The sequence below is a fragment of the Eurosta solidaginis genome, chromosome 2, assembly GCF_040869045.1.
Source record: "Eurosta solidaginis isolate ZX-2024a chromosome 2, ASM4086904v1, whole genome shotgun sequence".
NCBI classification, from domain to species: Eukaryota; Metazoa; Arthropoda; class Insecta; order Diptera; family Tephritidae; genus Eurosta; species Eurosta solidaginis.
In genome coordinates, this window is record NC_090320.1 from 8,285,346 (window position 1) to 8,301,651 (window position 16,306).

General features: G+C 36.9%; 1 protein-coding gene and 1 long non-coding RNA gene across 12 annotated transcripts in view; one reads left to right on the forward strand and one right to left on the reverse strand.

Moving 5' to 3' along the window:
• The window catches only part of milt (trafficking kinesin-binding protein milt), a 98,338-nt gene that overhangs the window by 35,366 nt on the left and 46,666 nt on the right, over window positions 1-16,306 (forward strand). The window contains exons 1-2 of one of the 11 annotated variants that reach the window (XM_067764304.1): window positions 7,629-7,724; window positions 11,549-12,480. The exons of 1 other annotated variant lie outside the window; for it this stretch is intronic. In XM_067764304.1, the coding sequence (XP_067620405.1) occupies window positions 11,676-12,480 (805 nt within the window). In that variant the 5' untranslated portion in view covers window positions 7,629-7,724; window positions 11,549-11,675. Of the gene's footprint in view, window positions 1-7,628; window positions 8,001-11,548; window positions 12,481-13,139; window positions 13,544-16,306 lie in introns of those variants that run through there. 9 more of the 11 variants (XM_067764301.1, XM_067764302.1, XM_067764306.1 and 6 more) reach the window with 9 other exon arrangements.
• On the reverse strand, window positions 1,630-3,062 carry LOC137241960 (uncharacterized). Its single transcript, XR_010950037.1, has 4 exons — window positions 2,962-3,062; window positions 2,278-2,899; window positions 2,139-2,217; window positions 1,630-2,071 (listed from the first exon to the last, which is right to left on the reverse strand). It is a non-coding gene; the product is annotated as an uncharacterized lncRNA (long non-coding RNA).

The window sequence follows — 16,306 nt, forward strand, 5'->3', positions numbered from 1 at the left end:
CCCCCCGCTTTCGGAGGTACCCGCGGGTCTTTTTTTGGTTTTTCGTTAATATCTTTTGAACGAATATTTTCCGCCTTCGGATTATTAATACTGATGTCAAGACGCGTCGTTTGACACCTCTCTCGATATTTTTGGTAGCGTATTAGCAGTCTACCCCTCAACTAGACTATTACCTGCGAAAAAATACTATGGATTCCACCCCCGGGTTCGGAGCGCTCCGGTGCCATTTTTCAGTTTTTTGGGAATATTTTTTGACAGAAATGAAATTTTTAATTTTCGCTTTCGGATTCGTCGTCCTGAGTCTAAAACGCATTTTTTTGACACCTCCCGATATTTTTGCACGAGTTTTTGCAGTTGTGAGCTAAAGTAAAGAATTACCCCGCAAGATCAAGGAGAAGGAAAAATTGGGAAAAAGCTTGTGGCGTTAGCTTCCCTAAAATGGCTAAACTTTTTCGCTCCATTTTCGGGCCTGTGACCTTATTGTGGGAGCTCAGAGAGTAAATTTGATGCCGAACTCCACCCCATCGCTATATTTACCGTCTTTGATGTAAATATTGTTTCCCGAATGTTGTAAGATAAAAAATATAATATAATTTTATGTGACTTAGCAGTGTTAATCAAGAGTCATCGTCCCCAACGGTCATTCCTACAGTTATCCACCAAAATATCGGACAATACTTTCGCCACTACAACGTGAAGGAAGGACGAAGTATAAATAATAAAGTCCCTTCTACATGTTGGCTTTTTTTTAAGTGACACCGTTGGAGCCAAATGTCAATACTTCGCACGGAACAGCTGCAGCACACAAACGGATATGCATGATGTACCACGAATAAGCCGTTAAACCCAGACGCAGTAACCTCCCCTAGTTTCAGGGTCACCATTAGTTTGGAAAGAGCGAAAATATGCTATACAAGTATACGCAAAACTGCTGTTATCAGGGCCACCACTAGTCAACAAAGAGAAAAAAATGCTAAACAAATATACCTACGAAAAGCTGCCCTTATCAGGGCCACAAACAGTTTGCGAAGAGAAAATATTGCTAGACAATTATGTTTTACATGCTATAGATTTACTTTTGGATTATTTATATCATCCATATGACAAGAAAAAAACTGGAGTATAACCGATACTGGAGTTGAAAAGGGAAATCTTCCAAGCCGAACTTTTACCGTAGCAGGTACCGATACCAGAGGCCCTATTCAGTAACTATGAGTTTTGAAATGTACATTTTTCTTTCATACAAATTATATGAAGAAAAAGTGTACATTTTAAAACTCACAGTTACTGAATAGGGCCCCAGATCCAACCTAAAGCCGAAATTGCTACACAAGCCTCCTGGCTAGAGCCAGAAGGAAAACCCGGAACCGTAATTGAAGTCAGTACTACAACCGAACTAGTATTCAACACAACCGTGCTTTTTTTAATTAAAAAAGAGTACATATTCTTCAAAGAAATCTGCACCTCAAATACCGACACGACGAGTTTCCAACATTAAACGTTATTATGTATATATGTATCTTCGATATTTATTAGGTTACTAAATTACTTAATTTTTACTTTACAAAATACATGAAATTATAAAATAAATCAGTACTTATTCATGAACATACTATTAACTCAGCATTTTATATACAATCTCATCCCAAATTTTCAACATCTCTTGGAGACAGTAACGTTAGCACTCATACATACATGTATTGAAAATAAGGTCCACTACAAAAACCATTTAGCAATAGCATTTCCCAATATAATTCTAATACTACAAAATAACGACCTTAGGCAGATAAAGTAGGAACAATATAATTCCAAAAAAGTTGTATCTCACTTTACATTAAACTGCTTTGGAATATAAATACATACACTAAAAGATGCATACCATACAAATGGTCCCTTATTTATATATCATAAACAAAATTAATGTTGCGACCATTGGATATTTTTCAAATCAATTGGTTCTAGCACAATCTCCCATAATGGAGACATTTCACGTAAACGTTCGACATGTTTGATGCAGGTATCGGTAATATAATCAACCTCTTCAATGGTGGTAAAACAACCAATACCAAATCTATAAAAATTTAACAATAAATTACTTTCAAATTAACTAAACAATTCAGTACGGTAAACTCGTATACCTTATTGAACTATGTGCCAAATCCTTATCAGTTCCAATCGCACGTAGGTTCCAGTGATGCAGAAGTACATGCTGAGGCACTAGACAACGCCACATCTTTTAAGGCCATAAGTAATGATAAATTTAATAAACCACTATACCTTTGCTCTGGATCACCATTACATATACCATGTGATAATCTTGAAGTGATGCGATCATATAAACGTTTCGACAGAAAATCTATAAATTTCTTATCATATTCCATTTCTTTGAGTGCAAGATAACATGCAGCACCAAATCCAATAACAATAATCCGAAGGCGGAAAAGAAAAATTTTAGCTCGTTCAAAAGATATTCCCAAAAAACCGAAAAATGACACCGGAGTGCTTCGAGACCGGGGTGAGATCCATAGTATTTTTGCGCTGGCGGCCTTCGGCCGCGCTTATAAAAAGTTAATCTGGGTGGGTCCAACACCGGTTTGGAGACCAAAACTATATCTGCGCAAAACACTTATGTCCACAATTTTTTTTGTGGGTACAAATATCATCAACATTACAACGCGCACATGAAAATTTTCAATTGAAAATTTTCAACTTCTTTTGCAAATATCTCTTGTCCAACACAAAATATTTTACCTCCGCCTTCTGATTATTGTTGTCGAGGTCAATGCGCGTCTTTTAACACCTCTCTCGATATTTATGGACGCATATTATCAGTGTCATGCTGTCATATAGAATTACCAAGAGTTGATGCGCTGGAAACGTTGAAGAAGTGATTCAGCTGCTATATGTAAATAAATAATAACAATAAATTAAATAAATATCATTTAAAAAACAGCTAATTACCTTTATTTTCTATTTAAAATGCCTTTTTCCTCCAGCTTCATCAGCAAACCAACTTTTTTATTTTTTTTGTTTTGGCTTTGTTGACGAAAATCACATGTGACGTTTTCTTCTTCCATCACTTTTGACAGAAGAAACTGAAAGAACGATTGACAGTGTATGTACAATCGGCAACAACAAAATACACGGGAGGGTTGCATTTTCGCTAATGCTTCTACCTGGTAATTGTACCATGGTTTTCAGCAAAATTTTGTCTATATTCTGTTAGGGAATACAAAGTTACGTTAATCTTTTTGGCTAAACAATACTAGTAACGGCTTATATAGTTATAATATTTCTAAACGTATAGTAAAATCTACTACGATCATAGTAGAACTCAAAGGCAGTTCTGTATAATAGACTACCCTCTAAATTATGCATGCCGAACTCGTCAGAATAAGGGAAACGTCAACGGGATGAGAACACCTAAATATTCATTTCACAAGAGGTTTGCTCGGCTGACAAGTTTTGGGTATTGTTCTTTGAGTAAAGGATTCACCGGGCAATTCCTGACATAGAGGTCCGATGCCTGTTTATGGAGTTCACCAAGGACCTGCTTATGTTTTTTAGCTTCATAGAGCTGTGTTCTCAGGTGCCTTATTTCCTCATAATGTTTACGGAGATGACTCATTAAGCCCCTGGGCGGTGTTGGCTCATCAATCAGATGTCTGTTGGGATGCCCAGGTTTCTGGGTATTAAACAGGAACTGTGTGGTTAGCATTTCATTTCTCTCCCTAATGGGGAGTATTCTCGCCTCATTAAGTAGATGGTGTTCTGGGGACATAAGAAGACAACCCATGGCTGTTCTGAGGGCAGTATTTTGGCAGGCCTGTAGCTTCTTCCAGTGAGTAGTCTTTAGGATTGGCGACCATATCGGGGACGCATAGCATGCAATCGGCTGGCCAATTGCTTTGCAAGTAGTAATGAGCTTTTCTTTATCTTTACCCCAAGTACTACCAGCAAGGATTTGAGGATTTTATTGTGGCTCTAGATTTTCGGTACGATTGCGGAGAGATTGCTCTGTCCTATGTTTGGTATTAAAAGTTATGCAGCTAAAGTTGTTTGGTCTATCTGCATAACTTTTAAGAATTATTTTACCTCTTACTCTCCCTCCCTCTTTTCTTTATCCTTTTATTCACTCCCCTCTCTGAGATGCATCTCCATCTCCGTCTTTTTCGTCCCTTCTTTTCTCCCTAGCTCAATCCTCCCTTCCCCACCATCTATCTCAATCTTCATCTAATTCTATCTCTTTCTCAGTCTCACCTTCCCTCGAAAATTCTGTTCAAAGATCCAAAAAACCGCTGTAACGAACCAATCCAAAGTTCAAAAACGGTCCGCACCGCTGAACCAAACTGATCACATGTTTCATCCGTCCCTGATATTAATTATACATATAACTACGCGATTTTACTTTTAGATCTCGATCTTTTTTATTCATACATTTCTAATTTACTTGTATACAATTGTCCGTATGTATATATAGCAGGTATAAAGATAAAGTACTTTTGGCACAAGTGCAGATCACAAACTCACCATCTCTAAAAGAATAAAAAATTGCTTACCTCTGATTTCAAGGGCATAAACTTTTTTTTGGAAGTACTTTAGTGGGGATTTACATACATCATGTACGGGTCCCTTTTTCGCTCTTATTTGGAATCCAAATCTATAAATCGTTTATTTATAATTTCCAAATATTTGGAGATATCTCAAACGACGCATATTGACCTCCACACCTCCACAACAATCATATGAAAGCGGTAAGGAAAAATTTTAACACTGTCCGGAGATATTTGCTGCTGAAGTTGACAATTTTCACATGACTTGCAATTTTCTTGTAGACAGTAAAATATTTTGTGTACAAAGGGACTTTGCACGGATTTTTCACACCATTGGTGTACCGGCCAGGAAAATTTTTTATAAGTCCTGCCGAAGGCAACCAATACAGAAAGGTGTTCCCAAAAATACTAAGTATCCCGCCCCCGGTTTCGGAGGGGCCCGGGGTCATTTTTCGGCTTTTCGTTAATATATTTTGAACGACTCGAACATTTTTTAAATAGTGAGGTCTATACGCGTCATTTGACACCTCCAGATATTTTTGGACGTGTACTAGCAATTGTTATTGTTGAAGCGATAAAGACACTCCTCCAAGGTTTAAGGGAGTGTTATCGATGTTGGTGGTCCTTTGTCGGACAAAGATCCGGTACGTTCTGGAAACAAGAACCATTAGGGTACAAGCCCGTTGTTGTTGTTGTAACAATGCTTCGCCCCACCTAACAGCCGCGACCGATCACAAATTGTTATCAATATCCTCTAACGGGAGTCCAAGGAAACTTGCCGTTTCAACAGGGGTTGACCATAAGGAAAGGGGTGTTAGAGGCGTTGGTTCCACATTACAATTAAAGAGATGGTTGGTGTCATGTGGAGACACATTGCAAGCGGGGTATACATTTTGTATGTCGGGGTTGATTCTGGATAGGTAAGAGTTTAACCTGTTACAGTATCCAGAACGAAGTTGAGCAAGAGTGACACGCGTTTCCCTGGGGAGTATGCGTTCCTCTTCCGCGAGTTTTGGATATTTTTCTTTAAGTACTGAATTCACCGGGCAATTCCCGGCATAAAAGTCCGACGCCTGTTTATGGAGATCACCGATCACCAAGGACCTGCTTGTGTTTTTTCGCTTCATACGGCTGGGTTCTCAGGTGCCGTATTTCCTCAAAATGCTTACGGAGATGACTCCTTAAGCCCCTAGGCGGTGCTGGTTCATCAATCAGATGTCTGTTGGGATGCTCAGGTTTCTGGGTATTCAACAGGAACTGTTTGGTCAGCATCTCATTTCTCTCCCTGATGGGGAGTATTCTCGCCTCATTATGCAGATGGTGTTCTGGGGACATAAGAAGACAGCCCGTCCCTGGCAGGCCTGTAGTTTCTTCCAGTGGGTAATTTTTAGGCTTGGCGACCATATGGGTGACGCGTAACACGTAATCGGCTGGCTTATTGCTTTGTATGTAGTGGTACAAGTCCGTCCACCTTGGAAACGATTTTATATGATCACATTAATCCTTCTAGGCCATTCCGCTCCCCACCCCCTAGTTCCATGGAGCTTGGGGTCGTCAGAGCCTCGGCTGCTAAAGAAAAAGGATTCGCCACGGGTAGGTGAGGTTAAAAATTAGGTGTTTCAGTCGCCTCTTACCACAGGCATACCTGCCGCGGGTATATTCTAAGCCCCCTAACCCGCTGGGGGGACGTATAAGAAGTCGACTCCTGTTGTAAATTATTACCCAGCCAACTCTGCTGTCAGTTTCCTCGTTTCCGCAAGTAAGTGATGTTCTGTTGGAAATAAAAATGCAAGCTTTCGAAGCAATCTTATGCTTGGTGAGCATGCACGTGCACGTATTTTTACGTGCGAACGGCAGATCGAGCCACACTAGTGCCATCTGACGTACAAAAGTTGGCAATCTTCAACTTTTGCTACATATAAAGCAAAGAATTCGACATTTGCTTTGGCTGTGGTACTTTCACGCTTTGCAAGCGAAATTATTTGTCCCACTCTCTGGTACTTTTCCAATGTTTTTCCAATTAAAAAATGCATTTTAACAAAAGAATAGGAGACAAAATATGTTACCAAGTATTTTTGTTGTTTAGTGCGAATGTTTATTCGCGAAATTTTCTATGTGAATGGAAAAATAGAATGTGGCGATGTTTGCCATAGATGAATGGATTTGCAACTCTTTGTTTCGAGAGAGCGCTGTCAAAATGCACATTTTTTATAACATTTATCAATGATGCCACTCCAAACAAAAATGAGTAGATCTGAAAATGGGGATTTTTGACTTACATTTCGGCGATTATAGTTTCAATCATTTAATAAATGATAGTCGTAAAATATTTATTTCCTTAAAGTTATTTTACAATAATACGACTATTTAGAGTTAAATATAAACAAATGTAAGTAAAATTTACATTTCGATTAAATTAATTAGTCAAATATTGTAACGCATTTAACTCGCAGTGAAAACCATATATTCTTTTGAAATTTCAGTAAATCGGACCTATGATATAATAGTAAACATTATTTAATGGATAGGGCTTATCCTACATGTCTGGCGTTCCAGGTTCTGTGATCAAAATGGACTGGTTGCACCGGAGTTCATATTTACAAAACCTATTTTTAGTGATAACTTTTGAATGGGAAATAATTTTTACCCTCCGCCTTCGAACTAATAATACTTACACTAAAACAAGCATTTTTATCCTTTTCCCATAATTTTTGAACGCTATTCTACAGTTGTAGGTCAAACTAAAGTTTACCAAAATTGTTGGCACGTTTTTCGTTTTGGCTGGCACATTTTTTTTTCTGGCACCCGCTTCAGCTGGCGCGAGGGATTTATCTGTGATTGTTGCCAGCAACAACTAGAAGATAAATCCCTCGTGAGAGCGAAAATATGAGAGCGTAAGCAAAAGATTCCTATCAATCTATGATGTTTGCTTTGAACACACATATGTATATGAAAAAGTTCATTGTGGGCGGCCATCAGTTACACTTTAAAACAACCCTGCTCTATATTCATTCGGGTTTGACATTTCTCCGTTTGTTTCACTTTTGTTAAAAAATTTATTACGCAAATTTTTTTCATTCCACTGTTCATGTTCATTTCGGAACGTAGATTACTTATTCGGTATATTTTTTTTTGTTTAAATAATTTGAATGTGGTGCGGCTCTTGTGATTGTAAATGAAATTATAATAAAAAGTGAATGACAAAAGTATTGGTGTAAAACCAAGGGATATACGGGGTGTGATGGAATATTGTGTTAATCAAACTTGGAGTTAAATTATAAAAAGTTTTCCAAGTCGTGTGACTGACCATTACAAAAAAAGACTCAAGTTCATGGGAAGGGTGGTGGGCTGAACGGATAGTGCTTGCAGAACTCTAGTAGGCGATGAAAATCGTTGAATAAAAAATTTCACCCATTGACTGCTGCCGCGTGTTGGCTATTTTAGGCGGTATTGCTTTAACGAAAGATACTTATTAATATACTACATGATATTTTTAAATTTTCGTTCTTTAGTGTTACATAAAAGCATGCCAACGCAAAAATATCCATAATTGTATTTATATACGTATCGTCTTGTAATGTGCGTGACTTTGATGTGCGCATACGTAATTATATTAATAAAATAAATAAATGTAAGGCGCGATAACCGCCGAAGAGCGTTTAGCCAGAGCTTCTCCAATTTGTGTCGTGCTCCTTTTAATTTTTCCTACAAATTGGCGGGGCGGGACCTACATGTTTTAGGCCAATTCCGAACGGCATGTGTTTTAATTGAGAAGCTTTTCATGGCCGAAATAAACTCGTAAGTGCTTGCCAAATAACTGCCGAAGGGCGACCGGGTTCTTTTATCGAAAATAATTGGTTATAAAACTTTGATTTTGCTTTGCCCTGGGCCTGAACGCAGGATATTCGGTGTTACAGGCGGAGCACGCTACCACCACACCACGACGGCCGTTTTATAATTTCGATCAGTCTCAGATAGCAACTATACTGATGAAAACAATAACAACATTTAAAACCCATGATTTTTCAATCCAAAATATGTAAAGTGTGTTTAACCAAATAAAGCTTGTTTGGGAGACTGCTTTCAACTGATAATTTACTTTCTATGAAAACATAACATTTTACTGCTCATCTTACTTGAAGTATCTTATGAAGCGCCGTTAGAGCGTAGTTTTATCCATCGTTTTTCTGTACAAGTTCAACTCAGTTTGTCAGTTAAACTACGTCTAAACTTATTCTGCAGTTTTTCAGTCTACTTTAACTGAAGTTTAAGCTGAGCTTAAGTGGTCGATCTGACTGGATTAAATTCTAGTTAACCTATCAGTTATTTGCGTTCGTACGAAATGGCGTCGAATATACCCAACAAGCACTTGGGCTTGAGTACCATTAGAGCTCAAGTTGATAACTAGGCATACTTCTAAAATCTCAAGAGTTGTTTCAAAACAGTGGTTCAGCTCAAGAATCATAGCGTACTCAGCAAAAGAGGGAATATTTTATAAAGCAAAATATGCTATAACTTAAGTTGAAAGAATGTAATTAACAACTTGGTTATCTAACTGCACTCAAATGTAAGATTGCATGGTGTTGATGTTGGATCTTCGGTGGCGTAGGCGGAGAACGCTACCATCACACCAAGGCGGCCGCTTAAATAATTTATTTTTGATTAATTACGCTTCATAACTGCTATCAACCAGATGTTTATTTCTCACAATAAACTGCTGTTGGTTTTGGAGATTTTTTTTCAACTCCACCTCAACTCGATATATAATGTAAGATATCAACTGGAGAAATGGTTTGAATATTCATTTGAGAACTGTACATTTCTCAAAATCTCTTGAAATTTGAATAATGATTGGAAAATATAAATGACGTTGGAGATCAACTGGAAAACTTTTAGTTTTACAAAATTTCTCAAAAGTTGGATAGTGACTGGAGAATGAAGTTGGATATCCACTCGATAACTATCTGGTTTAAGAATAATTATATAATGATATTGGATATCACTTGTGGAACTAGTTATATATTTCGCCGGAGAATTTTTTTCGCATGTTTGTTGGGTAAACAAAAGCCATAATCCGGTGACAAAGATCTTGAGCCAGATAAATAATTTTGCATGTAAATGCAACAACGATTTGAGCCAGATAAATCCAGATAAAAGTCTGGTTCTATGTGGGAGCCAGATAATTTGTTAATTACTTGTCTTTAGTTTGGCAACGCTGCCTTTAATAAATATACTTTTTCAAAAATAGATGTCGCTGTTTAGCCTTTCTCACATTTCACGTGTGCGAAAATATCACGACCTCTGCTTCTCAAGTCTGAATGATCCAGAGCATTCCCGTGAGAATTGAGCGTGATCCGGAGCTGTAAAACTCACTGGATGACGGCAAAAATCCAGCTGTTGCCGTATCTACAAATTATATAGATAATAAAAAAACCAATGCTGCCGCACAAAACAACATACCCCGAAGGCGTCCTTAAACTGTATCTGAAAAACTGCTCAGTAGTTTAACTGGAGTTTAAATTTGACTAGAGTTTAAGCAAACTTAATTTAAGCTTAGCTTAACCAACTTCTGATAAACCGGTCCTTATACTGCTTATTCAACCAACCTTAGACCACGTTTACACCACTGATGATCAGTGGTTTACACTCCACAATTTTTAATCAAATAAATCCAAATGGATGTTTGGTTCAGTTTGTGAGCCAGATAATTTGTTTAGTTGCTGAAGTCTCTCAATTATCCAGAGCATTCCCGTGAGAATTAAGCGTGATAGGCAGCTACAAACCACACCGAATGATGACTATTTCGTGCTTCCATTTATAGATGACACCCTAGAGATGGTTCTAGGACTAGGAAAAAAATCGCTATCTCCAAATTTTGTTCATAATTGCTGATTATCGAAGGGAAACATTTATATGGGAAATTTAGTTATTTAATCATATAGGTAAACTAGGTCTCATGGAACTCAGTGGGCCCTTTCGGTGAGCACATTTTTTTCAGATACGTTGTAAACATGGTTTCGTCAGTTGAGCGATAGGAAATGTGGTCCAAAAATACTCAAATGCGCATTAGCGCTTAATGATTGATCAATGATCAATTGTACATATCATAGCCAACGATCCGCTGTTCGGCTATCCGGATACGTAAACGGAAAATCCGGATATTCGTATGTCCGGATACTGGAATATAAAAGTTGAATATCTGCATATCAGAATTTAACAAAGCAAACATCGAAAAATTATTCACGAAATATGTTTGTAGATTATTAAATTAACGTCAAATATTAAAACGCTACAATTTTACAAACAAGTGAAATTAAGACCAGTGCCATTTGTTTATTATTGTAAAAAAACGCTGTTAATTGAATTTATTGTTATTAATGTTAGATAAACATACATATATGGTACATCAATTTATTGCTTTCACTGGATATCCAGAAATACGGTTATTAACCGGATCTTCATAAATCCGGATATCCGGATAGTTTCACAAAGGACTATTAACCGGATATCCGTGCCGTCCAGATTTTATCTGTGTCAACGGATATCCGTATGGATATTCGAATATGCGGATAGTCCCAGCCCTAGTATTAATAAATAAATATACTTAAGTTACTTACAATACGCACTATAAAGCGTTTTAATTGTTTGCGTGTAATTTCTTGTGATTTAACAATCCGTGCACCATTTACAAGACTAAGCCACTCCCCTTATTAAACGCCAACAGATGCAGATTTGTTAAAATTTTGCACTTGTTGTCCACATTCGTCAAACACATTTCATACACAATTGCGTCAAAAATATCTTTTGAGCCTAGAGTCATATCCCGTAAGTGAATCTATGTAAATCTGCCTTTAGGTGTATTCTTTCTACATTTCCTTTGGAACCGAACTACTGAATAAGGCATATAGCCATCTCGAATTCGAAACGAGTTTACTACACTCCATCAATCACCATAACGTTCAGTCCAATTCAAATGAACAATAATTGACATTTAGATTATTTAGATCCATCCAAATTTATTTCTAAATTGTGCCAAAATAATAAATTTATACAACGATGAAAAACTTTCTAATCATACCAAGCTACAAATTAATATGAACAAAAAACAAAAAAAAAAAAACAATGAACATGTCTAATCAAAGAGAACCTTATGTGCCACAAAGCAATATAATTGCACCAAGAGAATTCAAATACGGCGATGCGGACATTTGTTCAAAACGTCGGAAGAATGATGTTAGCAACATTGATGTTGCCAGGGATCATGGAAGTTGTGCGGATTTTTCTAAAATTTCTGATCAATCAAATGAGCCTTTGTTGGATTTGTCTTTAGATGATATTAGCGCAGATTTTAAAGGTGGTTTACTTGATTCAACTGGTGTTTCCTGTACGCCGTCAAAATCGTCATTGCTTTCCATACCATCGTCGTCATCACTCTCTACGAAACTTGAAACGAGCTTCGAAAATCCACTTTTTATAACTACAAAACCATCACAAACAAGTAAAGGTTTTGAAAATACATTCAAATTACTAAAAACTCAAGTAGAGTGTAATGCTAAAAAAGCCGTAACTGTTATGCAATCTCTCAATATGGATAGCATATCATCATTAAGTAGTGGTTGCAGTTCATTTGTTTCAATATCGGAGTCTAGAGAGCAGCCAACACGTTTCGAACTCGAGATAGAGGCATTGCAACGGGTTCGAATTTTGGCAACACATAATAAGATATGTCAGGATACATCACCACGTTTTGTTTCACTTTTATGTGATTTCGTTTCGAAAGGTCAGTGCAAAGGAGCATTGAATGACGAAAATGATATACGACGCAATGGGGCACAAATGAGTCATACAGATCTGCTGTATCATGCAGCAAGAAATTCTGATGGGGAAAATTGTTTAAAAGTTGTAAGGACGTTATATACAAAAGAAGGTATGTATGTGATTTATAAATTTGAGAATAGGGAAGGAATTTAGATTCAGATGGATGGAATTAGTATATTCGATGTTGGAATTTGGCAAAATATGCTCTTGGGCCTTTATATTGGCTTTATTCGCTTTTGCGTTTAACCTTCCCTGCAAGACTGAACTACGAGGACACCAACCCATCGCAAGCAAATGCACTGAAGTAATTGATTAAACAATAGTACGATAAAAAAATACAAAGCAATTTATGGTAGAATTGTCAGTTTGACTTTAAAAACTTGTGTAACATGCCAACCTAATAAAAACGCACTGCGGTTTTTCAACGAACGCACTTAAACGGCTTTTTTTGCCCTAACCGAAATAAGCATGCGTTGCGACAATATAAAATATGTATGCAAACATCAAACCGAAATGTCACGCAGATCAAAAATTGGAAATCGAGTTAGCTTTTTACGCAGTAAATTCAATTTCGGTCGCTCTCATACAATTTATATGTGCATGAGACATTTTTAACAGAAAACTGCCGCAGTGCGTTTTTAAAAATTATAAATACAAGAATGTAGTAACGACAAAGTCTGGCAACGAAATTTGTGTTTTACAACACTACGTCATTGATAAAAATTTTGACATTGATGATTCGTTCCACAATTCATTTACTAATAATAAAAGCAGTGAACGTATTTGCGAAGTGGTCGGAATTTGTGTTTGGGAAAAATAATTAGCTATCAAAAGTTTTAGGCTGGGCTTGAAAGTGTAATTGTCTATTTTAAATTAAAATAAAGGGTCTTGTGAAAAATTGTTTAAACGTAGACCATCATATTTTATTAGAATTTTTCTTTTTGAAGCAATAGCAAATTTGTGGTTAATTTTTCTAAGGCTGTATTTTGTTATGAGAGAAAACTGCCTCACGAGATTGGGTCTTCATCAAATTTATGATTACTGGACCGAATGTGGTTTCGTGTTTTCCGTGTACCTGGTGTACGTAACGGAATATAATTGTGAAAATTAGTATAACAAAAGGTTAAGAACATTAATGCATTATTAAATACTGAAATTTCTACTTATTTGAAGTGAGTATAATAAAGAGTTTAAAACAGTATTGATACAGCTGTATATATGTAAATGGTTGATAAGATGAAAATGCATTAATATATATTTATGTCTCTCTAATATACAAAATTTGCACCCCTAAGGGTGACGAAAATATATATGGGTTGCTAATCACAGGCGTAGCCAGTGTTTTACCGATGGTGGGACAGATATTTATAAGAACATGAATGTTTTTGATAAGATTTAAGGGCCCATTACTCATACTTAGCATAGATTTGACTTGACTTGAGAACTGTCACTTACGGTTCTGTTAAATGAACATTGCATGTTACTGATTACTCAAAACTTGGCAACACTTGACTTAGAAGTCTGTTGAATTTTGATTTTCTATGTAAGTTCTAAGTGACGTTTACATTTTGAGATGCCATTTGTTTGTTTCCATTTCATTTTCACATTTTGTCATACAAATTGACATTAATTAAAAAGTAAATTTCAAAGCTGATTATGATGCCAGATTGTATGCGCTAAGTGGAGTATAATCGTGGCTAAGTTGACAAGTTTACGCCCAGTCAACTCAAGTCTATGCTAAGTATCAGTAAAGGGCCCTTTAGTATCGTTTTCTTTAACATAAAAAACACTACCCGAACTTCCCTTGTGTATTATCGATAAAGACACTGCAAATTAAACGCCCTACATATCATAGTGAATGAAACTAAGTGTGATATCTTATCTGTCAACCTCCTGACAGGATGTTCAACATGGCTACTTTTTAGCTTTTTGACAGGGTGCTCAATATGGCGGCACCTATCTTCATCGGGTGATAGAAAGAGATACAGAATGAGAGAGCGATAGTCAATTACAAATCAGGTGATCCAATCACTTTGGAATTTTGACGTCTATGCAGAAGATATCACACTTAGTTTCATTCACAATGCTACATATTTTTCACTAACGACATAGTAGACTGAATAAATTATTTTTGAATTGTGTTTCAAGCATGGCGGAACGATACAAGGTGGCAGCATGGGACAGCTGACTATAATTTTTTTTTTTGATTTGATACATCAACTTCCGAAGGCGGAAAAGAAAAATTTTAAGCCGTTCAAACGATATTAACGAAAAAAGAATTAATCTTGTTCTTTAATTGACTCACCTCTCCTTCTTCAACTGACTCTCTTTACTGATCTTCTATCCGTTTTTCTTGCCACCTCCTATTTCCTCAAAGGATAGAACCTAATATTATTACTGTACTACCTACCCTTGCAATGTCCCCTTTATTCTTATTTCTGTTCTGTGTCCCTAGGCTAAGCTCTTTAAAATTTATTGTAACCATTAAGTCTTATTTTACAAATTATCTATTGTTTATTCTAAGTTATTGAAACATTTTTTGAATTTTCGCCTTTGTTCTGTCACTGTTCTGACTAGCACTATAAAATAATTTTGTCAAATTGTTGTGTTAGGAAAAAAATTAATAAAATACAAAATACAAATACAAATGTCCCGTGGGTCCCTCCGAGAACGGGGGTGGGAGCCATATTATTTTTCCACGGAACACCTTTCTGCGTTGGCGGCCTTCGGCCGCGCTTAAAAAAATTACCCTGGGTGGGTCCAACACCGGTTTGGAGACCAAAACTATATCCGCACAAAACACTTATGTTCACAATTTTTTTTGTGGGTACGACAACTTTACAACAACCACATGAATATAGACTTCAACTGCAAATATTTCCGGTAATTCTTTACTTTAGCTCACAACTACTAAAACTTGTCCAAAAATATCGAGAGAAGTGTCAAAAGACGCGTTTTGATCCCAGAACCACAAATCCGAAAGCGGAAATTGGAAATTTCATTTCTTTTCGGAGATATTTGCAAACTAATTCGAAAATTTGCAAGTGGTTGTTGTAATTTTGATGATTTTGTAGTACCCACAAGAAATTGCAGGTAAAAGTGTTTTGCGCGGATATAGCTTTGGTCTCCAAACCGGCTTTGCACCCACCCAGGGTAATTTTTTATAAGCGCGGCCGAAGGCCGCCAATGCAGAAAGGTGTTCTGCGCAAAAATACTATGGATCCCACCCCCGGTTCCGGGGCCCTCCGGGGCCATTTTTCGGTTTTTTGGAAATATCTTTTCACAGAAATAAAATTTTTAATTTCCGCTTTCGGATTCGTGGATCAAAACGCGTCGTTGACAGCTCTCCCGATATCGTTGGACGAGTTTTAGCAGTTGTGAGCTAAAGTAAAATATTTCCGGACAGAGATAAAATTTTTATTTTCCGCTTTCGGATTATTGTTCTCGAGATTAATACGCGTCTTTTGACACCTCTCGATATTTTTGGTAGTGTATTAGCAGTCGACCCCTCAACTAGACTTTTACCATTAATACTAACGAAGAGTTACGTAAATGTAAAATTTGGAAGTTCGATCCCAACGTTATTTACCAAATGTTCGGAAAATTCAAAGGATCGTCTTAGGTTAGAAAGCATTTCTCTTGCACGTAAGCTCTATGAAACCAGACTGGTAAACAAACAATTTTATTGGCTTATGGACGACAAAAAGAACTTGAAAATTTACCTAAGAACGTTGCCAGGTATCCAGCTGTACTGCTTGCAGTTTGGAGAGGATTTTCCAAATTCTGGAAAAACCATGTATAATTAAAAATTTGGCGAAAAAGTTATTAGTGTATTCGGGCATGAGTCGCCGCGCAGATTTTTACGATGGGAACCATCAAAAGAGAAATTTTTGTGAACGAGTGTCTTCATAAACGTCACTTGCCATTCCTACGTC